Source organism: Penicillium oxalicum, chromosome I (genome assembly GCF_001723175.1).
Source record: "Penicillium oxalicum strain HP7-1 chromosome I, whole genome shotgun sequence".
Taxonomy (NCBI): Eukaryota; Fungi; Ascomycota; class Eurotiomycetes; order Eurotiales; family Aspergillaceae; genus Penicillium; species Penicillium oxalicum.
This window is the reverse complement of record NC_064650.1, coordinates 1949769-1976988: the sequence shown is the minus strand read 5'-3', so window position 1 is coordinate 1976988 and position 27220 is coordinate 1949769. Positions and strand designations below refer to the sequence as shown.

Here is a 27220-nt window from a genome sequence, read left to right as displayed (position 1 = left end):
TCCAGTAAACCTTAACCGAGCTGGACACCGGCTCCGGACGGGGAAAACCAAATTGTCCCACCAAGAATGAGGATTGTCTGGCCTCTCTCTCTCTCTCTCTCATCCAAGAAGCGTGCCACTTTTTGGGAGCGGGATTGTGTGCTGGATTTTTGACTTTGTAAAGGCGAGGCAATTTGCACTGAGCGTACCATGGAAAATCACCCGTCGGGCGCCAATCCGCCGGGGCCTCTGAGGTCTCCAGTGTGGGTGACGGTGGATCCAGAGGGGGTCCGGTGGTGCCCAAAGGAGGCATTCAGCGCCGAAAACTGGTGGATGCACAGAAGCCGGCGGATTGTGAATGGCCGATCGCCAGGTAGACCCCATCCTGTCTCCAGATGGTCGCCTCAAAAAGAGGTCTCCACTTCGATCTGATGCGCATCTGGCGGAGGACAGGGACTCTATCGAGGCACGAGGGCCTAGCGGATATTTCCTGCATGAACAAACTCTAGGCTAGTGAGAGAAAAAGAACATGAGGGGGACCCCCAGAGAGCAAGCGACCGCGAGGTTTCCCCTTGTATCCTCCTGGGCTGGTTCGAAGAGAAAATGGTAATGGTGTTCCATGCGAAACCCCAGCGAGTCTGCTCGGTCCAACTTCATAGGCTGGACACTCGAGGGATTTTTCCCCAGTGTGAGGTACCGAGCCTATCGCCCATTTATGGACTGCCCGTGCGAGTCTGGTTTTTGTGTCGTGATATTCTTGTGGTTTCCCTTGCCTATATCAGGTCTTGGCCCCTCATCGAGAAAGTCTATTGTTAGGTGATCGCACTTGGGCGCATGGCCCCTTCTTTCAATTCAAGGGTGGCCGTGAGGTGCATAGCGAGAGGGAGGGGGGCCAATATTCCAACCGGCGTGCGTCAGTATCATCTGCTGCATTTGCAGGGGGGGGCGGAGTGCAAGGCTTTCAGGTCGACATTGGGATGAACCCGGAAGCTTGCGACAGCAACAGAACCATGTGGCGAAAGCCGAGGTATTTGCGGGTGGACTCGCGTGGAGGGTTGATCGGTGATCGTCTCGAAGGGATCCAGTCGAAGCCTTTGGTCCGAAGGCCAAGTCCACAGTCCGCGTGGAAATACACTGACAGTCTGCACGCGGCACCTTACCGACAGTGACCTGTACCACTTTATCCATGATCCATACTTGGAAAAGCCACCAACGTGAGGGACCTCCGTGACACTTCTGTCGAATGACACCAGACTCCCAACCTTGAATCCTTCCGGGTCTTCCTGCTGGGTCCATCACTCACATTCGGCCGACCACAGCGACCGCCTGCGCGTGATGAAAATATTATTCACGATGGGTCGTGTTCGAGGCCCGGCTTTGCAGTGGCAAAATACCCTCGCGATCTGATCGCGAACGAGATTGGAGGGGCCTTGTGGCCGAGACTCAGGCACACGAGCATGGCCCCGGGACTACCCAAGGGAATAGAGAAACTCTAAATCTCTACTTGGTGACAGTAGCTGATCTTTGGGGGGGGGGGGAGATAATTCGGTTTTGTTTCGACAGAGGAAAAATTGATCTCATGTTGTTGAAATGAGCTGATTTGATCGAGGACCGGGGGTTGAAACCGTGCTAACCGATCGAGAGAGGGGAGGGGTGGTCTGGCCCTGTCTTGTGGTGATGAAATCATATTCACTTTGGGCCGGCCGAGACGACGAGACCAATGGATGCGCCCGTGAGTGGCTCTCGTATCGCGCGGGCACTACTGTTGGAGGAGCAAATGGGCGCAGGGCTGCTGAACGCAGCACCGGTCAAATTGAAATGGATTCCACTTTCCCACGAAGCCTCCTCAAGTCCGGATCAATCTACGGACATTCTAGTCGAGGATGGAGCACCAAGCAAACGGAATCTCAATCTCAAATCCATCGAGGGCCGTTGCTGGGTTCGGCTTCGCTTCGGGACCACTGGCGCTCGGAATACTCCCGTTTACGTATTTGGCTTTATACAGTGATGTCCGCTGGACGCTGGACACCGGACACTAAACCGTCTCTCGTCTTGTACGCGACAAGGCGGCTGGGAGCAAAATGGAGAGCACTGGGCTCCAGGCCAGTGTCGGGGGACTTGACAAGAACGATGATCGACGGAATCTCTCAACAATCTGATCATTGCACGAGGCCGTGAAGCGGGTGTGGTTCCCTGATGCGACCTGAGGGGAAACTGCTACATGAAATTCATGTCGCCCACCAGACTGGATATGATCACATCGAGTTGCCCGTGGACCGACCCGGCATTGGCAAAGATCCATAACAATCGAAGTTGTCCACTTTCTACCTGCCGGGTCCGGAAGTGGATGTTCCGTTTCTAGCGGCCAGCCACGTGGAGCATCATTGACATCTGTCTATCTTGTTGTCATGTTAAACCCAACCGGCAACGATGAGGTAGATGAAGAATTGAGTTTTTTTTTTTGTTTCCTTTTTCTCTGACGACTGTCGAGATTCCCGCTGACAGCCGATCAAAAGCTACTCAAAAAAAACGGTTGGGATTGACCCTGGGAGGTGAGAGCGATTTGCAACGTTCCACGTGAAATCGTTGACCAGCAATCAGCGATCTGCACGACCACCCACGGATGCAGACCGAGCCGCCCACTCATCTGAGATTTGGTCCACCGAGCAAGTAGGACCCCACCAAGAAATTCGCACAGCACATACGTACCCAAATGGACCCAGCAATCGGCGATCAGACAGTTCTCAAATTTGCGAATGTGCCAGATCCGCCAATCTGGTGATGCACATCGTCGAATGTTCTCTTCCTGGACGACAGTCGACCCAGAATCGGTATCGGTCAGATGAGACAGAAAAGTCGACCAGGACTGATTGCTCAAGGGGCCCGACTGTGGAAGCTTCCGGTCATGAATGTGAGACTTGTCTTTCATGATCAACGAGCCAAGAAGACAAAGATGATCCTCCCTCCCCAACGGCGTACCGAAAAGAAGTGCCGGTCGCCGCCTGCTGGCAAGAGATCCGAAAGACAGAACGTCGACGATCCTGATGGGAATTCATCTCCAGAATGCACATTGGACTTATACTGAATGCGTTCATGTCACTACTGCGAAGTCATAGATCACAAAAGAGACCACTGGTGCCACTGACTTGCTGTCCGGAGCTTTGAATCGATTTTCGGCAATGTCGGGTCGAACAATTAATCCATCGAATACACCAGGATCGACGCCGTTAGATGTGGGAACTAACAGGGATTATCGGCAGCATAGATCGACAGAGAGGATCTGAAGAATCAAAATTGGGCACAACCAGGCTTCTTCAATGCTCATGAATTTCCCCCCACCCCAATATTGGAGAATTGTGGTCATTCAATGTGCAAATCCCGTCGGTTTGTGGGAATCCTTGCTACCGGATCGACACGATGAAGTACCTAGAGCTCAACTCAGAATCTTGATTTGACGAACAAGCCTATGACCGGTCTAATGGTACGAACGGTAGGTCGCGCAGATCCCGAGGTCCATCTGTCCCGACGGAACAGAGCTGGCACAGGCAACGCCTTTGGGGAGCCTCCCGCCGCGAGCCTTTCAAACTCGGAATTCAGAACGACGATCCTCTGGGAGTTACACGCGATACTTGTTCCACCGGTTCACGATCAACACAGTCTTCCCTCGGCGTAAGTCTCGTTCGACCAACACCACATAGATGGACGATTTACGATCCCGCGCAAAGCTTCTTTGACATGAACAAGCCCATCTCGAACGGGCAAAGTGTCCACCGTCTTCCACTGCATGGACCGTAAGATACCATACCGACAATCAAGACCTTGCATGTGATTATCTCAAACCCGACGTGGAACTCTCAACGAGACCGTGGTTTTGACGCTCCATCATATTCGAGTCTCGAGGGTGTCTGCGCTTAATCACAAGCAAGTGGCGATCAGTTTGAAAAAAAAAAAAAAAAAAAAAAGGGAAAATGAATATTTCATCTTGTATACCTGCGCAATCACCCCATGCCAATCCATTGAAAATCTACAGACTATTCACTCGACACATGCATTGGAACATAGATCTCAAGCTCTGAATGTGGTAGCACATCCAATTCTCTGCACATATGTCCCTGGTATATATCACACATTGAGCCCCTTTCATGCCCGCACACTATAATCCCTTTTTAGCCTCGATTTTTTTTTCTCCAATATTAAGATATTAAACTCGACCCTGCCCAAATGGTTGCGTCGCTTTTGGAATCAAGCCCATGGATACCTGTAGACATTGTACAAGCATCGCCTTGGCCCCATACTTGCTCTCTTCTAGCTACATCTGGGAACTCTTGCTTCAACCCTGCCGCACTCCCCTAGCGTATGGAAAAGCAGCTTTTTCCAGGTTCCGATCACTTGTTGAAAATGATAGATAAGCCCTAAAAGAGATTTGGCACGAAAACGGGGATCTACCAAGTATACGGAGTACATCAACCTTGGAGCTGTGACAAAGCTCTAATTCGATGTATGCCTTATCTACGGGAACGGACTGCCTGCGACTTGACATCAAGTATGTTAAGGGGTCTATTGGTTGGCTTTTGACGCTTTCAACTAACTAGACGGCTTGATTGACTACCATGCTTCGTGAACAATGTTCTACAAGTGAGACTTTAGAATGAGCTTCTACAATCCATTCAATGACCTGTGGAAGATACTTTAATTTGTCGTCTACCGGAATTTTCCTTTTGAATAACTACATAAGTAGTACTGCTGCTCAAGTGGATGCATAGCTAATCCGACAATACTTGACTCGTCACTGATTGCTCAAAAACTTTAACTAGCATGCACATGAGCTGCAGCAATGGGATCGATTTCCAGTTCTCTTTATTTTCCCTCAAAACATCTAAGATGATCTCCAACTTTGGCGAATTGGAATATTTCGAGGGTCATCGATTGAGCGTGGTGTTGCTTAATGCCGTATTTAGGATGTGGAGTTGGTCGTTGGAGCTAAGGTGCCAGAACAATAGCAACTGGTGCTCGCGACATACTACTTAATAGAATTTAACTTCCAGAGGTCAATTGCTGGAAGTTCAAGGACAAGCATGCACAGCACCAGTCTGCTAGGCCGTACAGTGGTCGTTCAATCACAAATCTGGGGGAGGGGGGGAGGAAGTATCCAGTATGCCCACAAGTCCAACTTCACGATTGTAATTCAACCAGAGTTCTTCACCGCTGTTGAATCCCTCGTTTAAGGATTACAATCGCATTGTACGATAGATTCGAGTTGCGATACCAAGGGTAAATTGACTGAGATAACTACATGTAGGAGTAAATATTTGGGGAGGGGAATGCACTAATGAGACTGTGTTTCTAACTGGCCCCTCGAGTTTTACCGCAATTGCCCGGATGGTCTAGTGGGTTAGTAGCTTCTTTCCCCATGACAAGCGAGCTGTGGGCATCCACTAACGCATAACAGTATGATTCTCGCTTGTAAGAAGCCCGTCTTTCGCTATCGTGCACACTATCGTACATCGAAACTAACCCCAATCTCAGTGGGATAAAACTCATCTGCGAGAGGCCCCGCGTTCGAATCGCGGTTCGGGCCCATCACATCTTTTTTTTTCCTCTTCCGTCTTTATTGTTGCTTATTTCAATTGCAATATGGAGATGCATGAGAGGGTTGGCTTTTTTTGTCTTTTTTTTGTCTTACGCGGAGAAAGATTGAGCGATATTTTGATCATCAGCCTGGAGACGGGAATTTGAATATAGATGACATGGAAGATGCGCGCGAGAGTCATTCGCAATTCATTCTTGACTCATAGACGGTACGAGCATCGAGCTGGATGAGTGATCGGTTTATGGTATTCGGTCAAAAGGGCGCAACGGTCAGTTTCATACTTGAAGTCGAGCACCACTTTATATGCTCTAGGTAAGTGTCGATTGTATCTTTCGATGAGCACGTTGATTCAACTCAAAAAGGTGGAAGTGGAAGGTCGAGATGAGTCTGGCTGAAAGTATGAAGATAGCCAGATTATATTCCATTGTTTATTGGCATACTTTTGTTGGCTATACTTTTAGCACTCAGCTTTCTGTGTTTGTATTCATGGCCAATGTCATTACACCGATGCGACTACATTTCCCGTTACGTTGCCATTATGTTCATCATTCCGGAACGCTGCCAACTACAAGCCTGATCGTGCCCCAAGAGCCTGATTTTCAAGTTGTAACCTCATTGTGCCTTGCCCGTTGTAACTCTTGGATGAATGATCCACAATATCGCGTTAAGCCGTCACTTGGAACGTCTCTCCAGACTTGATCAGTATGTTTAATTTCCAAAACCAAAGGTCAAAAGTTCAACCACAGCAACTCAGATGCGTGGTTTGAACACCGGAGAATTCTTCTAGGCTTCTTCTTCCCCCAGATTGGCACCGCTCCTACTCAGTATCTGATTGTCCCTTGGATTTTTTTCTAAAAAAAATCACGCTCGGCTTGTGCAATTCTAGCACCTACGCTTCAAGTCGAATGATGTCGTGTACTTGGAGATGCCTGGAGTGGCGGCCATGGTGCTCATCATTAGGTGGGCTCAATTCACGTTTGGTGAAATGAAACGCTCTGTTTGTCAGTCTATCACTATTAGAAGAACTGATGTTGTTTTCAGAGGTGATCTTTGCAGCCGGGCCATTTGGGCTTTTCACTACTGCAGATTCCAAAGGTCTGTGAAGGCAGAGACTGTTGTCATCCTATGCGCTCCGAGGGTACGATTGTTGCTGCAGGGGATCATCGTCGAAGGGAGCACTGACGGCGCACGATGTTCGCGGATAGTGATGTAGGCTAGAAGTTTACGCATATTGGAGAAGTGGTTGATCTGGCAATGCTAGCAGGCCTTTGGCACAAAGAAGAGAAAAAATTACAAAGCTGTTCCAGGTTCCTGGAACAAGTAGCCTACTTCAAGAATTGCCTTGAAAGGCTCGATTTGTATTGTACCGTGAGTCAAATAATCAAAACTTCCCAGTCCAAGATAGCTTTTGGTGGGCCCTGGAGTGTTTGATCTGATCCTTGTGCAAAGTATCCTATAAATTCTGCCTGTTTGCGCAGAAAACCCAAGTATGTGAGATTGAGGGTGACAGCTGAACTATGAGCAATAACTGTCGTCTTTGGTTGCAGGACACATTGACCTGGAGCCAAGGGCGGCCAACTCAACCCGACAGACAGGGCGAAATGTCGTTGTCATACCTTTTGGTTTGGAGAATCAACCTAATGCTTATTTACATACTCTCTCATGCTCACATGAACGAGACAATTAAGGTTGATCTTCGCTTGAGATAGATGCGAGGAGACATCTAACTGAGTGTGCCTTTTGACTCGAGCCGCCGTCAACGGTTGTTTGCTGACATGCTTTGTGTGGCCTTGACGATTGCAAATGAATCTTGGTGGATCTGAACCGTTGAATCATACCCATGGCTAGCTCCAGCAAGTGGGTCAGAGTATCTGCAAAGCTTGATCCTGACTCTATCAGACCAAGGGGGACGTATGATCACACATGACCTGACGTATCAGCATCCATATAGTTCAAGATTTTATCACAGGCTTCTTTAGATGAGGCATTTCCATACCTTTGCGCGCTGGTGCTGCGGCTGGACTTGGTGGTGGCAGCCACCTGAACGCCGCACAACGCCAGCAACGGCCACGACACGCGCCCACCGCGGGTCGAGCCGGGCCTGCGGAGTTCAACTGGAGAACGTGTGCCAGTCAGGTACCGGCCTCGCGTTGGGTAAGCCGCACTGTCCACTCGATAGTTGGTAACTTGGTACCAATAACATCTAGAAGTACTGTCATCTACACACGACGGAAATTTTTGACCAGGAACTTTCAAATTGGAACTTAGAATCCCACACCTCACAGGGCAAGCCAGAGCAAAAGAAGATGAAGCAAATTGACATTGTTAAACCTCCTTCTTTTTTTTTTTTTTTTTTTTTTGGCAAGACTGTACATTGACCAGGTACCACTTGAGAAGCCAGTGGTCTCTCCTTTTCCTTTTTCCCTTTTCAGTCCCGATGATTTCGGGCTGACCCGACTGGATGAGCAGCTGAAAGCGGCAACTCCGATTTTGTATCAGGTCGATTTCAGTACCAGTACCTAGAAAGTGAATTAATCCCTCATGCCATCAGGAACAGTACTGGGAAGGGACTTTCTCTATTGTATCCGTGTCATGGTCACGGGACTCTTCCATTGGCCGTTTGCGAATCGATTTAATTCTCTGTGCACGTTCTCCTCCCCCCATCCTTGATCGATCGCATCACTGTCGTCTACTCAATCCCGCACGCCACCAACCCCTCGTCATCGTGCATTTTGAAGCGTCCTTTTGGCACAAGCGACATGCGTACGTCAAACGGCAATCGTAAAGGCTGCACCTTCCCCTGCGTTGTCAACGCTAAGGGAAACGATCTTCCGGGCTAAAATTAACCATTCGCCCCCTATCCTCGTTCAGTCCTCTTCAATTGAATCTTGCTGCGCTGGCCGCCATGAGGATCCACTCTCGTCGTGGCTTTGCGCTCTAGCCCTTTTCCACTGCCTTTCACTGCCTCAACCCCCACTGAGGTCTGACGAGGCCACTCAGCGTCTCGCGCCGGACGAGCCTATTCGAGCCTATCGGGGGCATCTTCAGAGGCCCAATTGGAGCTAACGACGGCACAAGGTCTTGGTTGGTTCTGCAGAGGCGTCTAGGCCTGTCAGAGTCCCCCCCAAATGAGATGCCTCCATTCGCTGGAAATCCGACATGGATGAAACGGCCACGCAGAGAACTGCCATGAAGAGAAAATGGCTTGGGCGAGTTTCAGATTTTCCTTGTCCTCCCCCAGACATCATCATCTCTTCTCCAGAATTTCTTCCTTTCTCTTCTTTTCTTCATCTTTCCTTCATTGCCGTGTTTCTTTGGCTTACTTTCATTCTGTTACATTTCCATAACTCTCCTCAACTATCGACTCTCGTTGAACCATTTCTCTTCTCCTCCTAATTGTCTGTCATTGATTCACCGATTGGTTTGCTCGGCTCGGGGGTATACTGAACACTCTCACTTTCCTTGTGTACCAGCCGACCGCATCCATCTGTCAGATTCTTCTTCACACTTTTCCTTTCCTTTTTTTCTTTGAAATATATTTCGCCATCTTCTTTGCCCCTTCTCCAGCATGACTGAAGGCCACGCCGCTCCAGCCCCCGAGGCGACTCCCGCCATGGCTGCTGGTGATAGTACCGGCGCTGCTCCCGTCACTGCCGGTCCCCGTCACCATGCTGCTCCCCACACCGACAACAATGCATCGCCAAGTCTCAAGGAGCAGGCCTCCGGAGAAAGACTCACACCTCGTCCGACCTTCATGGAGAATCTGGCCAACTCGCGAGAAGCTCAATTCCACTTTCATCGAACCGACTCGAGTGAACTGGAGCGATACTTTGTACGCCAGCCCGACCCGTGACGATGAAGTCGAAGGTGCTAACATGATCTGTTTCATACTCATTAGCAAGGGCCCCGTGACATGGACAAGCACTCCAAGTGGCCAATCTTTATGCGTATGCATGGCAGTGTGACCCCCAAGATGATTGTGCCACTCCTGATCGTTGGCGGCTGGGCTACTGCCATTACCTGCATTTGCAAGTTCGGCCGTGACAGTGAGTGTGCCTGCCTCGTCAGCAACGGATGGCTCGTTCCAACTCATTGATTAACCGCATTAAACAACAGTCTCCATCAACAACATCCTGCTCACTGTGCTCGGTTTCGTGGTGGGTTTGGCATTGTCGTTCCGCAGTTCGACTGCTTATGAAAGGTACTTGACAGTCGCTCTTGAACAATGGTCTCTACTGTATACTTCTCTACTGTATACTGACACCAAGGTCAAACACCAGATGGGCCGATGGTCGCAAATACTGGGCCCAGCTCATTCAAACCTCCCGGAACTTGGCCCGTACAATCTGGGTCAACGTCGCGGAACGTGAAGATGAAGAAGGCAAGGTGGACATTCTTCGCAAAGTGTATGTGACATTTACTCAATATCGGACCACTGCGCGTGTCAACTGACTGACGGGTGACCTCATTCCAGTTCTGCGATGAATCTGATTCTTGCTTTCGCCGTTGCCCTCAAGCACAAGCTTCGTTTCGAGCCGGACATTGCCTACGGAGACCTTGCGGGATTGGTTGGTCACTTGGACACTTTTGCTCGCGATGCGCACGATCGTGATGCCCTGAAGCCCCGTCCCAAGTCGTTGTGGAAGTCTGCCGGTGAACATCTCGGCGTACCGTTTGCTGAGTCTAACCCCCGCAAGTTGATCAAGCGGTCCAAGAAGCCATTGGGCCACCTGCCACTGGAGATCCTGAACCACCTGTCCGCCTACGTGGATTCGATTGTGGCGAATGGTACCCTTGTCTCCGGCCTGCACCAGAGCCAAGCTAGTGAGTCCAAATTCCTCTGAGCCACACACGGGGCTTACCTCAGTATTCCCGATCAATTGCTGACAACTGCTATCAAGTCACCATGATGTCCACCCTGAATGAAGTCTTGACCGGAACCGAGCGTGTGCTGGACACTCCTCTACCGGCCGCATACAGCATTGCCATTTCTCAAATCGCCTGGATCTACGTCCTTGTCCTGCCCTTCCAGCTCTACAGGTCCCTGGAGTGGGTCACAATCCCCGCTTCCATGGTGGCCGCATACATCATCATCGGTCTCGCCACCATCGGCAGCGAAATCGAGAACCCCTTCGGCCACGATGTCAACGATCTTCCCCTCGACACCTATTGCCGACAGATTGCCGTCGAGCTCGATATCATCACCGCGGCTCCTCCTCCCAATGTGAACGAGTTCATGGACCGGCCCGAGAACCTCGTCCTCTTCCCGCTGAGCCAAAATAGCTATGGCGAGTGGATGGCCCGCAGCAAGGAGGATATTCGTGCTGCGCTGCGCTCAAAGGTGACGACTGGCTCCGCAATGAGCACTGCCATCGACACTGTTTCCAATGGGTCAGATTCTTGCACGGTCATGAGCCTTACCGAGAGGACAAAGCAGTCTGTTTGAACTTTCTCAAAATGCCTTTCAGATGACTTCTCGCTTTGTGGCAGATTGTTCCATGAGCGTAAATTGCCAGAGTGGAAGCAAAAAAAAAGAAAAGAAAAGAAAACGAGATTGGAAGACGCGAGGACCAAGTTGAATGGATATTGATCACAGCGTGAGAGTTATGGCGTTGTTTGTACATGCTTAGGGCAGCCTTGATATCACATCAAGAAACCCCGACGAAAATAGACTTGATTTTGTTTTGCCTATGATTCTTTTCCCCCACCATTCCATCACCCGTAATGGGCCTGAGCGTAGTAGCGTATTCCCGTAAGACATGGTCGATGTTGCAATAATAAGATTCCGCCGATAGTGCCCCGGTGGTGGGATAGACTGAGTCCACGGACACGATGCTCTCGCACCTCGTCTTGCACTCAAGATGAGACACATCGTCATGGGGACTGGAAGATTTGCCGTTACCATTCAATCCGAAGGGCTGATGCATGCAGGCCAGAGGTCGACCCCGAAAGTTCCGGGCTGGTCTGAACTGCCGGATAAACAAGACCAATCGGGTGTTGCCCTTGACCCTTGCTGAAAGCCGTTCTAATTACCTCTTCAGCTTCCAAAGACCCCGTGCTCTTTTCTCAGTCCCATTCAGGCCTTGCAACCCTCGACGAAGGCGTGGGTCATGCATGGGGGGCAATGAGATTCAGAGAAACCAGCCAACAAGTGACCGAGTTGCCAATCTGACACAGAAATCCCCAAAGCTACCAGTTGAATAGCCAGCAAGGACACTCAGACCAGTGCTAATATGGACAAGTATTCTTTCCAGCAAAAAAAAAGGCAAGAGAGGACGACATCCTCAACCCAATTTTTTCTTTTGTTTTTCCATCCCTCAATATTCAAGGAACAAACAAGTCCTGCCCTGATCCAGCGACCAGCGCCCCTAAATAATTCCCCTTTGCACAGATCCGGAGCGCAGCTCCCGATGCGCTCCCACTCCCTCCAATCCATGAACTGATCGCAGCGACGACAGCAGCCCCGTCGTCGCGAGGCACTCGAATCCAGGCACTGTCATACTTGTGACTTGTGCCACTAGACGTCGTGTCTCCCTTGGGCTCAATTTTCAAAATGTCAATAGGGATTGCGGTCCCCGTGAGGCCAAGGAATTGCGAGAGTGCGGAGGAGATGTAGGTGCGGGCTGAGAGCTCATCGAGAGGCTGGAGGGCGGGGGCGTCTGGTTGTGGAATACTAGGTATCGCAATAAGAGCAATGTCAGTTTCAGTTTGAAAGCTTCCCTTTTGCTTTTTTTCTTTCAAGTGCCGGCTTGCAATGAGAGCATAAATGGTGGAGCCAGTAGATTGGAAAACTTCTTACAGCTGAAGTTTGAGATAGGTCCAGGGCGGGTTGCGCGACGTGAAATTGATGGTGCTGGATGTGGTTTCTGGTACTTTGCGCTTTGGTGTGATAGAGTTAGCCTTGCCAGCTTGTGGGTGGGCCAGTGTCTCTGCACTTTCTGCCATCTTGAAAGTTGAAGAAGATGGGGATCGGGGCTGAAGCGCGAGCAGGTCAAGGAACAAAAAGATTGTTGGACCTTGAAGAGAGCCGCGGAAGAGCGGAGTGACAAAGTCACGGGATTCACAAGGCTCAAGCTTTCTTCGCGGTGACGGTGGTGGAAGATTTGAGATAGCTAGAATGAAGCTGGCCCTTGTCATAGTCTTTTGATTTTTTCTTTTCTTTTCCAAATCATGATCTAGCTGCTTCAGATAGTTTTTGGAGTGCTCGCTGCAGAACCAGTTCTTCTGTGTCGTTGCCAATTGCAAGTTCTGAAATGCAAAGAGTCTTTTCGCGGGACCGGGCCCCGCGAAGTACACTGACTGTGGACTTGGGCACTTGTAGAACCTGCAAAAGCTTGTGGTATTAGCGATATCCTTACTCTCCCTTTTCTTTTTTTCTCTCTGTGCTCAATGCAGATGGTGCCATTGAGTTTTCTCCTGTCAGGTCACAAAGTACTCGCCTCCGCAATCAATTGAGACACTGCCCTGTTGGCAGCCCCGTCGCGAGGCACGGCGGCAACGGACACTTCAACACGGTTGCTTCCAACTGCGACGATACCGGTCCGCCGAGCTGATGCACTTGGTTTGACGTAGCAGGGAATATGGAGGCTGTATAGACATCCAGTGGGGGATTTGGGTCTGTCTGCGACGAGACGCAGTAAGGAAATGCGACTCATTGTATTTCTGACTAAGGTACGTGCTTGAAAGAGGAGAAAGGGTGAGGCTGGGAAGAAACATGAGGGACCTTTAAAGTAGCTCTACACTTCAAACGATGGACATCAAGGAGCGCACCAAGGAACACATTACTTCAGAGGCTGATGAAGACTCAATCTTAGTAAACTCATTCAATAAATGATGAAATTGATAGCTGACTCCTCATAATCTTTACTGGCTCAACGCTGGCAAGACATAATGATGAAAGTACGTAGTAGGTTGCATCCGTTAGAGTTGTTGTTGCAACTCATTTCCACACACATCACATCAAGCAGAAACCTCCGTGCTCATCGCACCGGCTCCGGCTTTGACACTACCAACATCCTGGCCCACATTCTCTTGCAGCTCAATCGCTTGGGCCGGGTGGTACAGCTCAGGACAGACGGCATCTTTCCGACGGAAGATGTATCGCCGGATCCACCATGGAAGGACTTTGGTGAGTTGGTATTTGGCGTGGGTGCGGGTCGGCACGCCAAAAACGTTATCGAGCTCTTCCAGAGAAAGCATCTTTGTCTCCGGCATGAAAAGGAAAATAAGGCAGAATGCGATGAGATTCAACCCGGCGTAGAAACCGAATGCTCCTTGAGGTTTGAAGGCCCGGAGCATGTACGGGGCTGTCAACGACAAAATTGACGCCCAGAAATTGTTCGTGGCGACAGCCCAAGCCATGCCAATCTCGCGATGAGAGAGTGGGAATACCTCTGCGGAGTACGTGAAAGGAACAGGACCTTCACCCGGCGAGTAGCACGCGTCAAAGAGGTAGATGAAAAGGGCAATCGAAGCCAGCTGGACAGTTTTACCTCGGATCCAGAAACAGAATCCTGCACACAGGAGAGTCCAGCACATGTTCGGGAAGGTGAAAAGCAACAGTGTTCGTCGGCCATAGGTATCGATCGTCCACACAGCCGGCCAGGCAAAAACGAAATTAATTAAGCCAAAGCCGAACGATGCCAGAAGAGCATGGATATTGTCTGCACCCGCGAGAGAGAAAATAGTGGACGAGTAGAAAGAGATGATGTTAACTATGGGTGAAATAATGTGATTAGCAAGTTCTTGGAAACATTGACCATGAGCGCGAAATCCGACTTACTGCCACACATCTGTTGCGCAATCATCACAACACCCGAGGCTTGCACAGCACGCCGCAGCCGAGGGACAGTGAAGAGCTCAACGAATCGAACAAATACGTTGTTAGACTTCGCGAATCCGGATGCCGCCAGCATCTTCCGTTCCTCTACCATCGTGGCATGAATCATGTACAGGTCCCGAGCCGCCTGCAACCGAGTGTTGCGGAGCCGGACCAGAGATTCAAATGCCTGGCGATGTTTGCCTTTGGTCATCAACCACCGGGGGGACTCTGGGCAAAACCAAATGCCAACAACCAAGGGAACAGCAGGGATAAAGGCAGAACCAAGCTGCAGACGCCAGGCAATATTGCCAATATTGGCCACAGCGAGGTTGGCGAGTGTGCCCATGAAAATGCCGAAGGCTGTCCAGATCTGCCATCCCATAACCAAACCTCCTCGAATGTTGGTTGGCACACTCTCGGCGGAATAGACTGGGACAGTGACTTCCTTGATACCCATGCCGATCCCAAGGAGCACACGAGCACCCGTGATTTGACCCCAATTTTGAGACAAAGCCTGGAGAATCGGGGCCGCTAAACTGAAGAGAGCTCCCAAGAAGATGGTTCCCTTTCGACCGATGCGGTGGTTGAGGGGGTCAGCAATCCAGCAAGCCCTACATCAAGTGGTTAGCTTTGTTCAACAGTCAAGTAAAATTGACTCGACTCGGCTCGGATGAGGGAGTGGGGACGAGATCTCTTACAAGAGACAGATCGTGATGTAGGGCACCGCATTGACGAATCCTACGATCCACTGGTTGCGAGTGCAAGTCGCATGATCGAGACAGTCCTTGGGATCGGTAGGAATGCCGAATTGCTTGTCGAAGGTCAAATTCGCCCCGTTGGATCCTGTTCAGATGTCAAGTGGTCAGTTTTCCACATCAAGTACAGCTTATACATAGGAGTCATACCGATCTGATCCCAGCCCTGAATAGCGGCTGAGATCGAGTTGAGGATGACGAGGTAGTACATCGCCCGTGGATGATGCCAGCGGCGGGTGACCTCTTCGCAGAGGACTTGTCCCTCTTCCTGGCTGATCTCGGGGATGCCATGCACCTCGCTTGGCTTTTGACCGATTAAAGCCCCTTTCTTGAGCAGGGGCAGGATGTCGGTCAAGTCATGTTCGCTGGCGTAGGCCTCCACGTTGGCCATGAGCACCTCCCGAGGTAGACCCTCCAGAGGGTTTTTGATCCTAAACAAATCCTCAACTTTGTATCTTTGCGCCAGATTGAACATAAAAGAAGAGAAACATACTCCCCGGTGACATTTTCGGTCATACTAAAGTGTGAATACATTTCGTTAGCCATGTGAAACAAAGTCAACAGTAGAAGGATGACTTACCGGGAGATGGCATCACGGTCAAGTTCAGTAGCCATTTTGAGCGTGATGGTTTGTTTCTGAATGATGAGGACTATCAGTAAAGTTGGGACTCATGAATGGGCATAGGACAAGACTGGGATTGGTGGGATATGAAGAAGTGAAAGAATGAAGGTTAGAGTGTCAGAGGGTTGAAATTACCTGGTGTCTGTGTCTTGGTGGAAGTTGAGAAAGAGACGTTGGGTGGAGAAAATGAAATGTTGTGAGCAGCCGTGGAAGTTATTGGAAGATTGATGGTGAAGAGGAAGGTAGGATGGTTAGAAGTTGTGAAAGTGGGATGAAATGAATCACAAATTGAGAGTGACTGACGCGGAAGTATGAAGCGGAAGGGGAAGGAACAACACCAGCAACACAAGGAAGGTACGATCTCCTGCGATGGGAGATCCGTGCTAGCAGATAGGGTTACCTGGTAGTCATTGAAACGCAGTAGTCACAAGGCCGTTTGGCACGTGTGTGTTTAGCCAGATACACCCTAGTGTGAATGTGAGATTAGTGATCATAAGTCTCGTTTGAAACGTCCGCCAGAGAGAGGCTGAACATCGACCGAATAAGATTTTCAGGAACGGAATCACGTAAGAGAAGTAAAGAAATCAAATCTGAGTAGTGTAGAATGCCGGACTTGAGTGGGCGATGATAAGAAGTATATGCTTGATTCGAGTTACGATCACTGACCACTGTTAACACGAGGGTACCTGATAACTCGATCCTGTGCGGTGGAGAGTAGTAAATCGTAAGAAGTAGGAAAATTCAGAATCAAAAAAGCAAGGCTTTTATACCCAAAGATAATAAAATTTGTGATATTCATTCGAGTTAAGACGACTGACCGTTTTTGAGACGAGGGTATTCGATGACTCGATCCCGCGCGGGGGAGTGTAGTAAAATTCAAGAATTAGGAAAATTCAAAATCAAAAAAGTAAGACTTTTATACCTAAAGAAAGGATTTATGGTGTTCATTCGAGTTAAGACGATTAGCCGTTTTTAAGACGAGGGTATCCGAAGACTCGAGCCCGTGTGGGGGAGAATTATGGAGTTTATTAAGTAGTGAATCTTAAAACTAAAAAAGGGTTAGGGCTTTTATACCTAAAGATAATAAGATATATAGGCTTCATTCGAGTTGAGATGACTTACCATTATCAAGACGAAGGTATCTGACGATTCGATCATAAGGGGGATAGTAATAAAGGTCACTAAGTAAGGAAACCTAAAACTAAAAAGGGTAGGGCCTTTATACCTGAGAGGAATAAGATATACAGGCTTCATTCGAGGTAAGATGACTTACTATTGTTAAGACGAGAGTATCTGATGATTTGATTCAGTGCGGGAAAGAGCGATAGAATTCATCAAGCAGTGAAACTTAAAATAAAAAAAAGCTATGACATTTATACCCAGAAATAATAAGATATATAGGCTTCGTTAAATTCACCGTGCCGTTGCTCACTGGTTTGTCTATTAGGTTAAAAGTCTAAGCCAAACCATCTGTTAGGATGGTTTGTCCTGCAACGGTATTTATAGACGGTTGGTCCTGCATGCCTTCCCGCATGCCTTCCCGCATGCCTTCCCGCATGCGCTCTGGGACCACATTCATTCGAGTTAAGGCGACTGGCTATTACTATAGCGGAGGTATCAGACGACTCGATCCTGCCGGAAGGATTAATGAAACTCATTAAGGAAACTTGAAACTAAAAAAAGTAGGACCTGTATACCTAAAAATAACAAGCTTCATAGACTTTATTCTCACCAAGATGGCTGGCTATTGTCATAATGAACATGCCCGCTCACCTTATTTTTCGTTCCTATGGAAGCGCCAGGCGGAACTAGTCAGAGAAGGAAGCTAAATTTGAACACGGTAGAAAGACTGAAATCTCACGAAGAGAAATAAAGGCTCTGTTACTGTCAGGACGACTGGTCTTTACTTAACTTCTGTTAATAAAATCATCAACAAATCTATCTGTTAAAACCCTACATATCCCAGAGGTTCTTCATGTCCCTGAATGTCTATACAGCCGGGTATCCTGGATTGCTAATTATGGGGCTAGTGAGGTAGAACCCAACTCTACTGCTCCGGAAGCATCTAAAGAGTGCTGTCTCTGGTACATGACTGAGAATCTACTTCAAGGCATGAAATAGGATCTCACAGATCCAATGGACTCTAAAGTCCTTACTCAGCGTGTATCAGGCACGAAAAGAAAGACTAGCACTATCGCAAAGGCGGATATGACCGAGTTCAAGACAGTGCTGCTAAGCAGTTCCCACACCCCGCGCCCATGGACTCTTGACGGCAAGCAACTACCCGTATCCTGGCACATAGCTTTACCACTGCGGAGACCAGCTCCACGAAGCCCAGAAGCTAGCATTGACAATAAGGTAATCAAACTTGAAGCAGTGTAGGTCGAAATAAATCAAATTTTGTGACAGCGTTATCGAACTTGAACCTGGAATTAAATGAATGAAACTGTCATTAGGGCGCTATCTACTTTGGCAAGGCCCTGATCAAGGCTTCATTTCTTAACTTCATTGTCTTCAGATGCACATTTTGTCTTGAAATCAGAGGCCGCTCAAGTGAAAGTGAAAACTCTGCGCTTAACCGCGCAGACAGAGATATCAATAATTAACTCCTCTGTTAGAAAAAATTTCATGTCGCATTCAAGGTTTTTGAGCGCCCGTCAACCGAAGGGAGAAGAGGAATTGAAGTCTATGATATCCTCAGTAATGCCAGAAGCCATAAATATACAGGCGCCATGTCTCTTTGCAAGGCACGGTCTATAATTTCCGATGGTATGGCCCAGAAAATGCTCACTGTCCATGCCTTATCCACAACGTAGGTTGATCCTGAGCATATTGAAGTCTGTATGATCTTCGGAACCTGAAGTTTGTAGCAAAAATACTCGGTGAGAGAAAATACCTAGTTTTACTTGACACCATATCCAACTTGCCTGAGATTTCCTGCACAAAGAAGCTGCCGTTATTCTTATTGATACGATGACCGCATATCTTGCAAGAACCAGGGCGGATTCAAGTTTTGGCTGATATACGAGAAATAAATACCATACTTAGGATCGACGGCGATTCTATATTGTCTGATGCCAGTGACAAGGGACGGGGCAATAGCACCTAAACGTGCTGAGAAAGTGGTGGCTAATGACATAATCTATCTGTGTTCGGTACCATCGAAATCTAGAAAAGCAGCACGCTGTCGAGGCTGGAAAATCCAGCTGCCACACCCCCTTCATTGACTTCCTTGCCCTTTGTTCTCAACAACCATCCACCTTGATCATTGTGGAAGATCTTGCCTGTTGTGTCCCACAGGATCGTGCCATAGATGCCGAGCTCAGAGATTACGTTACCACGGAGAACTTCTCCGTCGTTTCGTAGTGCCACATTCTCTGCATCAGGGGCAGGATTGATAATTTCCATCAAAACCCATCCTTTCCAGTCGCTCTCAGGCATGGATTTGAGGAAGGCTGGGATATCTGCTTTGTAGATATTGTTACCACCTCCCTCACGCTGGGGCTTCAGCACATGCCGCAGAGCTGTCTCGGGATTAAGTGCGAGCTCACGACCTTGTCCATCAGCCGAGAGGTCGTATTGCGGAGCGAACGTCTCGCGTAGCCTGGAGATCATGGTGGGGTCCATTCCAGCAAGGAATTTAGAAAGATGATCGGGCCCTGTTGGCTCAGCAAGGACTTGTTGGACCTTTTTGCACCCAACTAGCTGGTTAAGCACAGTGGGACATTTGATAGCCGCAGACCGCTCCAGATGCACTCGCGCATCCCAGTCACGACTGGATGTGTGGTCGTCAGGCGAATAGAAAGCCCGCATATAAACAGTTGTAACCTCAAAGATAGATGAGGGAGAATGGGGAGGACGATAAGTCAAGGGTCGAGCTGGGGTTGACTCAGACACAGAAGTTTGGTCTAGCACCTTGCTGCTTGGGACACGGAATACGGGAATCTGATGGAACGCTGTCAGCCTCCTCGAGAGGGCATGCTGATCGAAGACATTGCGTTCCCCATCCTGAACAATAAAAATGATACAGAGAGGATGCGCAGGAGTGCATTTTGAAGGTCCATAGGCTTTGTGAGCAGCCGCTAGTCCTCCCGTGAGAGTCTCAACCGAAGTGTTCTCGGGGGGTACCCCGGATTCCAGAAGAGGGTGGGGAGGATAGCTGATTGGATTGCCTGGCGGTGATGTGAGCAATTCGGTGTGCAGTTGTCGGACCAATGCCGATAATCCTCCGAATGATGAAGAAATTGTGTTGAACTCGACTTGCTTCAAGGTGGGAGCCGCATTAGATGAGACATGGGCCATGTAGTCCGATCGATAGAGGCCAAGAGATAGATTCTGAGTATACCCTTCTTTCTTGACGGTCAAGTGTGTTTTCCAAAGATTTGCAACAAAGTCGTCGACATCGACGAGCCTGCATGAGAGATCCAAATGAGTGTCTCGGGCCATTGATGAGGTTGCTATAGATCGCGTGGCAGACTCACTCTGCAATGACTTTGCCAAGCCATTCTTCGTCGCAAGTGATCATCGCGTACAACTGATTATAGGCCGTTTGCAAGGATTGAGCCTCCTCAAAGCATGATTTCGGAAAGGGGCTGGGAAACAGTGTGATCGGGGCATTGGTCGCTAAGACACGATTCGAGTCGGCACCCTCCGGGAGTGCGCTGGGATTTGGCCGCACTGCAAGACCATTTTGAATTGCCCAGTCTTTTGCTGTAGTGACTAGGTACTCTTGCTGCGCGGGAGACAGCGCTGGAGGGTAATTTATGTAGGCTGAATTGCTCATCACGTTGGGTCGAACAGTCTGTAGAATGGATGTGGCCGAAGATTTGATCATACAAGAAGATCATCGCGGCATGATGCAGCAGCTCAATTCTCCAACAGCTTTATCGCCGGAGCCCCTCCATGATTTATCAGCATTCTAACGTGCTACCTAACCCCACCTGCTTCGGCACATCCCGCAAACTGAAGCATGCAAAGAAGCGTATCAAGAGCTTGGGTGCAGACCGCCCGTCCGACCGCCCATCCACCCGCCTTTATATCGCTCCACCGCTCGCCCTCAAGGCCAGCAGAATATCGATGTTGTCGAAAAAGGTAATCAATTCTTTCTTTTATGAATATCACACGCGTTCTGAGTGCCACAACCTTCGTAACTCATGAATCTACACGCACCATAAGTACAGAAGCACTCACATCTCTCTGACGCGGAACTTTGGTTCATTAGGGCTTGAAAGAAGGCTACGCGACGGGGGCCAGCACTTGCGGTAAGTTTCACCTAAGAACGCATGTTCAGTCTTCAATAATATGCTGACTGTTAAAGGCCCCCCGCTGGATTCTTTCGATCATGTCCAGGGAAAACTCTGATCCAATGGACTGGGGAGTCACAGAAGTTGTTGCATTCTTGTGCAATCCACAGGAAGCTCCGTGGACTGACTCTCCTACTGCTCCAAGACCAGATCGTTCTACACTTGAGCCTGCTCTTTGTGATAATGATATCACTGGGGAAGTGCTCTTGAATGATGTCGACAACCAGGCACTGAAAGAAGATCTTGGGATCAAATCTTTAGGCCACCGCAGCAGCTTGCTTAGAGCTATCAAGTGGCTACGGTCTCGATCTCATAAGTATCAACTCAAGCACGACACCCCCTCTTCCACCGCTCCTCAGTCTCTCTTGCTCGGACAGCCAGACCACTCACTGGCCTCCAATTCCTTCTCCAGCACACCTTCCATTTCCGCTCAATCACGAGCCTCCCCTCCGCCTGCTGTTCCCAACACGATGCCACCATCTACGGGCATCAAAGAGAAACGCAGGATTGCGCCAACCCTGGTGACAGAATTACAGGCCCGAAAAGTGGAAGATGCCTTCCGTGAAGCCGGTCAGTCATCATTAGAAGATCGGCACCGTGCATCCTCACCGTCTGCTCTCCCCGAGGATCAGGTCCTCACTGCAACGGGATCTAGGCACCAGGACAAAGATCACGGTGCCTCACTCTCCACTCCGCTTCGCTTTACACGTGAATTAATCATCACGGAAGATTTGACGGATCACGTGAATCCATTTTCACTTCCCAGTCGGCCGGATACCTCCAAAGGCAAAGACTTCTTTGATCAATTGCTCGAAAAGTACAAGGATGACGGTCAAGTTGAGCCATTGTACGGTGAGTCTGACCACGAACTTGACGAAGAAACTCTGAAAGAGCTGGAAGAGGAAGAGGAAATTGAGGATGTAGATGTTCCTTGGGCTACAGAGCGTAAATTGTCAAGTGCAGAATGTGAAAATGTCTTCTCAGCTTTTATTGAGCAGCACGGCAAGATTTGGATGGAGAAACAACGGCCGAAGCACCAGCAAAACGCCAATTTGGTCTGGAACTTAGGCCATGAGAAGGCTGCTGGGACGGCTTACAGGGAGGATGCGCTCAAAACTCAGCAGAGGTTGGCCATCCGGCTCAAGGCCATGAAGAAAATGCTCATCGAGGCCGGATACACATCGTCTACCGCCTTGCATGACGGTTGCCGTGTCATGGAACCGACGCTCGATGAGATTTGTCTGCAAAAGTGGAAAGTGGACATTTTTGCATTGCCTACCTGTCCGCCTCCAGGAACCCCCTTGCCCAGGAGATCTCAACCTCGAAAACGGCGTGTTCTCGATGCAGACGAGGAGTCATTGGGCTCTGGATCCAGCTCCGCGGTCACTTCTGAATTAGAATCCGATTGGATCGTGGATGATGATGAAGCCTCCTCTGTTCACTACGGCTCTATGGGGGGAGAATCATCTCCGGAATCTGGGTGTGACATCCAGCACCGGCTAACCATTCAGTCCATGAGCCTGGATCCCAATGCAAAGACTGAGTCTTCTTTCTTGGCCGACGAGAGTAACGAGCCCTCCTCTGTGAAAAAGAGGCAACGAATGATGAGCAAAGACCTTTGTGATGACCAGAAGTCCCCTGACGAGACCAGGCATCGCCCTTCTCTCGAGGAGCCCAGTGCAAATGATCACCGTCATTCAACCCCGCAGCCTCGTCCTCCAATTCTTGATGTCATGCGGCTTGACTCATCCTCGCCCTCTTCTGAGAAATCCCATCATGTGGACCTTGTGCAGATTGAGGATGCAGATCAAAATTCAACATTCTCGGCTGATTCTCCCCGGGATATTGATGTCAACATGGATCTGGACATGATACAGACGCCGCCTCTTAACCCGGCCGATAAGTGCTCTCCCGCCTCAGAGCTAAATCTCACTCTTAGATTGTCCGACTCGAAAGACGAAATCAATGATGACGATGATGATGATGATAATGCTGCTGCCGCTGCTTCGCGGGACCGACTGCTAACGTCAGTCAGCATGGCTATAAAGGCTAGCCCGAGTCTGGATGACATCGATCTTTTTGACATGGTTTCGGACATGAGCTGGGACATGATTGATTCCGCAGGAAACCGCCTTTGGGTGCTGGTGAAGCAATTGTCGCTTCTCCCAGCCGATAAGAATGAGCTTTTTGGGCAGTATTTGGAAGACCTCATGGACCCTGTGTACATAGAGGAAGTTGACGCCGCACTGAGTGCTATGCTCCAAAATCAATCTCATTTTCACAAGAGAACTGAAGAGGAGAGCGAACCAGGGATGCGGTTGGCTGCCTACTTCGTTTCTTGGCACAGTGGGAAAATGTTGGAGTCTGCGGGCATCGAAAGGAGCTTGTTGACGAAAGCTCTAGATGCTCTCTCTGAGGACCTGGATCTATCGATGTTCCTCACATTTTTTCACAGGCTGAAAACCCTTTATCTGTCCTACAAAGTCTGGATTCGTCGACAGAGACCTCTTCAACTAGCCGATACTGGTCCTTCTGAAGCGGAAGCTCCTGACAGAAAAGCTCGCAAGAGGAAAAGGAAGCCTAGCAAAAAAGAGCGATCGAAGTCCCATAGCTCACGGCCACTGAGCAATATGCAGAAGGACGCTCAGAGGCGCCAAGTAATACAGGAACGAGCCCGCGAGCGACTCAGAAGGCAACTCGAAAGCAAAGGCCTAAGCAACAGTGACCCTGAAAAACAAGCAGTGACATTCAAAGAACCAGTGATCTATTTGCATCCCCAACTCGGGCGCTTCGTTAAGCCTCACCAGTTGACTGGTATCCAATTCATGTGGCGAGAGTTGATTGAGGCGGACAATCAGCAAGGTTGCTTGCTTGCCCACGTCATGGGTTTGGGGAAATCATTTCAAGTGTAAGCCTCTGCTGACTCACATCGTTGGCCTTGTGTAATTGCTAACCGCTGAATAGCGTTTCACTTCTCACAACGATCGCTGCCGCAGCTATCTCTGAGGACCCCAATGTTAGAAAACAGATTCCGAAGCGGTTCCACCGCTCCCAAACCCTGATCTTGTGCCCGTCTTCTGTTGTTCAGAATTGGGTGGACGAGTTCAACATGTGGATGCCCAGCGATCACAACCTGGGGCCCATCCTGCAGATCGCTACCCGTCACCAACGAAGGGACCTTCAGGTCATGGACAGGCTGGACGTGGTTGGAGAATGGGACAGGAATGGTGGTGTGCTCATCATGAGCTACGACATGCTCCGGATTCTCATTCTCAACAAACCCGCCATTCTAAGTACCGAAGACCATGGATACGTGGAGAATTGTCTGCTTGAGAAAACCAACATTGTCGTCGCAGATGAAGCTCACCGGCTGAAGAGCGGCAAATCGGCTATTTCACAAATAGTTTCCCAAATTAAGTCAACGAGCCGAATTGCTTTGACGGGCTCCCCGCTGTCCAACCAGCTCTTTGAATATTATCAAATGGTGGACTGGGTTGCGCCGGGTTATTTAGAGGATCCAGCAACTTTCAAAAAGAAGTTCATGGAACCCATCCAGGCAGGGTCTTACATTGACAGTACCAGAATGGAACAACGAGAGAGTTTGGTCGCCCTGCAGCTTCTGAACGGAATCTTGGCCCCTAAAGTGCTCCGTGCCGATACCTCTGTCCTTGCCGGTGACTTGCCACCTAAGACGGAATTTGTGATTACGGTCCCTTTGACGGAACTGCAAAGAGACGCCTACAATTTGTTTGTGGATTGCGCTCAATCTGGCCAGACGGATGCCAGCATGAGGCTGTGGTCATGGCTTGCCATCATGCAGCTTTGCTGCAATCACCCGTTTCCATTCTACGAAAAGCTGGCCGATCGATTGAGAGATCAAGAAGAGTCTCAATCGATTCTACCGGACTCCATTCAAGAAGCGGGCCTTCCCAGTGACTTGGCTTCCCGAATGGATAATCTCTTCCGAAAATACCCCGACATTCGAGATATTGCGTTGTCCCATCGGGCAACACTGCTGGATAAGATCCTTGATCTCTGCGCCGAGGCTGGCGATAAAACGCTCATCTTCACTCAAAGTATCCCGACGATGAATTTTCTTGACCACATGCTCAAGAAACGTGGCCGGTCCTATCAGCGCCTTGACGGAAGTGTACCTGGGTCTGAGAGGCAAAAAGCTGTGAAGAATTTCAATTCTGATAGCAACGTCAGCATCTTTTTGATTTCGACTCGTGCTGGTGGAGTTGGCCTCAACATGTTCGGTGCAAACCGTGTGGTGATCTTCGATTTCCTCTTCAATCCCATGTGGGAGGAGCAGGCCGTAGGGCGTGCCTATCGTCTGGGCCAAAAGAAGCCTGTCTTTGTCTATCGCTTCGTGGCTGGGGGCACCTTTGAGGAGTTTATCTTTAACAATGCCGTCTACAAGCGACAGCTTGCCGTCCGCGTGGTGGATAAGAAAACCGTTGTTCGAGAGAGCTCCCGCAAGACGGCCACGTATCTTGCTCATGTGCATGATGTGGAGAAACAAAATGAGCATGAGGCACTTGGATGGGATGCAAAAGTTCTTGATCGGCTGCTGCAAGGAGAGTACCGTGATATCATCCTCAATGCCAAGTTGTCACACATTCGCGACAACGAAAATGATCGCCTGACCATGGAAGAAAGCCGTCAAGTTGAGGATGAACTCGCAATGGAGCGTCTAAAACGGTCTGATCCAGCAGCATATCGGGTAGAGATGAGGAAGAGAGAGATTCAAGAACGGTTGCAACGGTCGACAGCAGCCATGGCCCCCCAGCCACAACAAACGAGACCCTCTCAGCTGATCGGACCGGCTGGTGGATTTCTTGGGCCCCCCAACCGTGGACTCGGCCCTCTGAGCACTGCTACTGAAAATCCCTTCAGTACTCAGAGAAGAAGCGATATGCAACTCGTACCATTTCCCTCTGCCACTAACGTGATTGGGTCTTCTGGAGGTCTTTCGCACACTGAGCCGCCCCAATTTCCTCACCAGCCACACCCCGACCCGCCGCAATTAACCGCGAATCCAGACAACAGACGAGCATTCGTGGTTCCAGCAGGCAACGAAGTAATTGTGATTGATGATGAATCGCCACTTTCGCTGCATCCAGCGCCAGGCCAGACTCTACCTGTGCGTTCACACCTGTCCTCTCAAGACCGTCATCGACTGCCGCCTCCACCGGCCACCAATGCTCCTGCTGGACGACCGGAAGTTGACTTGAGAAATCCTGGACCACGAAATTTGCAAAGCCATGATACCAGTCGCCCTCACACGGGCCAGCCTGTTGACTTGAGCCGACGACACTTCTCGGCTATGGACCCGAAAGAAGCCGCGAAGCTATTCCAAAGCCTTGTCCGGGAAGTATCGGGAGATAATACAGCTGGCTCTTTCCTTGGCGCTGGGTCTTCCGCGGTGCAGAAGGAAAGCGGACCTGGGCAGTCGCTTACGACCTCTGCGATTGAGGTTCCTGACCCTTCCATTCCGAATTACCCATGGGAGACGAAGGCGTCTGCACAAAATCAGTCAACGGCGCGAGGCGATGATCCCCACAACCGGGACCATCTCTCTCCAAATGTCGCCGCGAATCCGCCTCTGGACTTCAACACATGCTTCACTCTGGATTTCAGCGACGACAGTGACATCGAATAAGGCAATTGCTCATGTCTTACCCAGTCTCGTGATTTGTTTGCAGCAAGTACTCTTTGCACCTTTTTCACCCCTTGTATGACGTTACTTTTCATTCTTGTTTTCTTGTTCCCAGTACGATTGATACCCCCTATCGCGATCACCACTTCTTAGCTGTATTTAAAAATTCTCACTCTCCGGCCGTTCATCATCAGGCCTCTTATCATTGAGGCCAGTTGGAATTGATTCCTGCCTCTGGGCGAACTATCATGTTTTGGATTGGCTTTGCTAGTTCACTTTACGGACCCGAGTGACGCCTTTGTCTTCGAATCAGATCTCCTTCCAAGGCAAAAACAAACAAAAAAAAACAACCATTGTTCGGGTGCAATCCACACTTAGCACGCAAACGTTTGGAAGTCGATCGTAACGAATCATCGACACATTTGAACTGGATCACACCGCTAACAAGGGTCTTGACTTAGTCTTCGCCTAGCTTTCGGCTGCTGTCT

At 49.5% G+C, this 27220-nt stretch overlaps 10 protein-coding genes across 10 annotated transcripts; 5 read left to right on the top strand and 5 right to left on the bottom strand.

Moving 5' to 3' along the window:
• Positions 1–1699: 1699 nt before the first annotated feature.
• On the top strand, positions 1700–1987 carry POX_a00666 (uncharacterized protein; the record flags this gene model as incomplete). The annotated part of the gene is made up of 1 exon (XM_050109605.1): positions 1700–1987. One exon carries the CDS (start codon positions 1700–1702, stop codon positions 1985–1987), a length of 288 nt encoding a protein of 95 aa, XP_049973373.1.
• Positions 1988–2576: 589 nt separating this feature from the next.
• POX_a00665 (uncharacterized protein) lies at positions 2577–2908 on the bottom strand (the record flags this gene model as incomplete). The annotated part of the gene is made up of 2 exons (XM_050109604.1): positions 2577–2626; positions 2689–2908. The coding sequence occupies 2 exons, from the start codon at positions 2906–2908 to the stop codon at positions 2577–2579; spliced, it is 270 nt and encodes an 89-aa protein (XP_049973372.1).
• A 537-nt stretch (positions 2909–3445) lies between these two features.
• On the top strand, positions 3446–3652 carry POX_a00664 (uncharacterized protein; the record flags this gene model as incomplete). Its single annotated transcript, XM_050109603.1, has 1 exon — positions 3446–3652. One exon carries the CDS (start codon positions 3446–3448, stop codon positions 3650–3652), a length of 207 nt encoding a protein of 68 aa, XP_049973371.1.
• Positions 3653–7252: 3600 nt separating this feature from the next.
• POX_a00663 (uncharacterized protein) lies at positions 7253–7411 on the bottom strand (the record flags this gene model as incomplete). The annotated part of the gene is made up of 1 exon (XM_050109602.1): positions 7253–7411. The coding sequence occupies one exon, from the start codon at positions 7409–7411 to the stop codon at positions 7253–7255; it is 159 nt and encodes a 52-aa protein (XP_049973370.1).
• Positions 7412–9137: 1726 nt separating this feature from the next.
• On the top strand, positions 9138–11015 carry POX_a00662 (uncharacterized protein; the record flags this gene model as incomplete). Its single annotated transcript, XM_050109601.1, has 6 exons — positions 9138–9401; positions 9468–9615; positions 9686–9770; positions 9850–9975; positions 10044–10393; positions 10471–11015. The coding sequence occupies 6 exons, from the start codon at positions 9138–9140 to the stop codon at positions 11013–11015; spliced, it is 1518 nt and encodes a 505-aa protein (XP_049973369.1).
• An 878-nt stretch (positions 11016–11893) lies between these two features.
• POX_a00661 (uncharacterized protein) lies at positions 11894–12514 on the bottom strand (the record flags this gene model as incomplete). Its single annotated transcript, XM_050109600.1, has 2 exons — positions 11894–12242; positions 12369–12514. 2 exons carry the CDS (start codon positions 12512–12514, stop codon positions 11894–11896), a joined length of 495 nt encoding a protein of 164 aa, XP_049973368.1.
• A 1014-nt stretch (positions 12515–13528) lies between these two features.
• POX_a00660 (uncharacterized protein) lies at positions 13529–15760 on the bottom strand (the record flags this gene model as incomplete). The annotated part of the gene is made up of 6 exons (XM_050109599.1): positions 13529–14283; positions 14352–15001; positions 15089–15233; positions 15296–15576; positions 15639–15662; positions 15726–15760. 6 exons carry the CDS (start codon positions 15758–15760, stop codon positions 13529–13531), a joined length of 1890 nt encoding a protein of 629 aa, XP_049973367.1.
• A 1982-nt stretch (positions 15761–17742) lies between these two features.
• POX_a00659 (uncharacterized protein) lies at positions 17743–18373 on the top strand (the record flags this gene model as incomplete). Its single annotated transcript, XM_050109598.1, has 3 exons — positions 17743–17796; positions 17889–18125; positions 18224–18373. 3 exons carry the CDS (start codon positions 17743–17745, stop codon positions 18371–18373), a joined length of 441 nt encoding a protein of 146 aa, XP_049973366.1.
• A 562-nt stretch (positions 18374–18935) lies between these two features.
• POX_a00658 (uncharacterized protein) lies at positions 18936–20550 on the bottom strand (the record flags this gene model as incomplete). Its single annotated transcript, XM_050109597.1, has 2 exons — positions 18936–20178; positions 20249–20550. The coding sequence occupies 2 exons, from the start codon at positions 20548–20550 to the stop codon at positions 18936–18938; spliced, it is 1545 nt and encodes a 514-aa protein (XP_049973365.1).
• Positions 20551–20669: 119 nt separating this feature from the next.
• Positions 20670–26735, top strand: POX_a00657 (uncharacterized protein; the record flags this gene model as incomplete). Its single annotated transcript, XM_050109596.1, has 4 exons — positions 20670–20858; positions 20989–21028; positions 21221–23978; positions 24035–26735. The coding sequence occupies 4 exons, from the start codon at positions 20670–20672 to the stop codon at positions 26733–26735; spliced, it is 5688 nt and encodes a 1895-aa protein (XP_049973364.1).
• Positions 26736–27220: the final 485 nt, after the last annotated feature.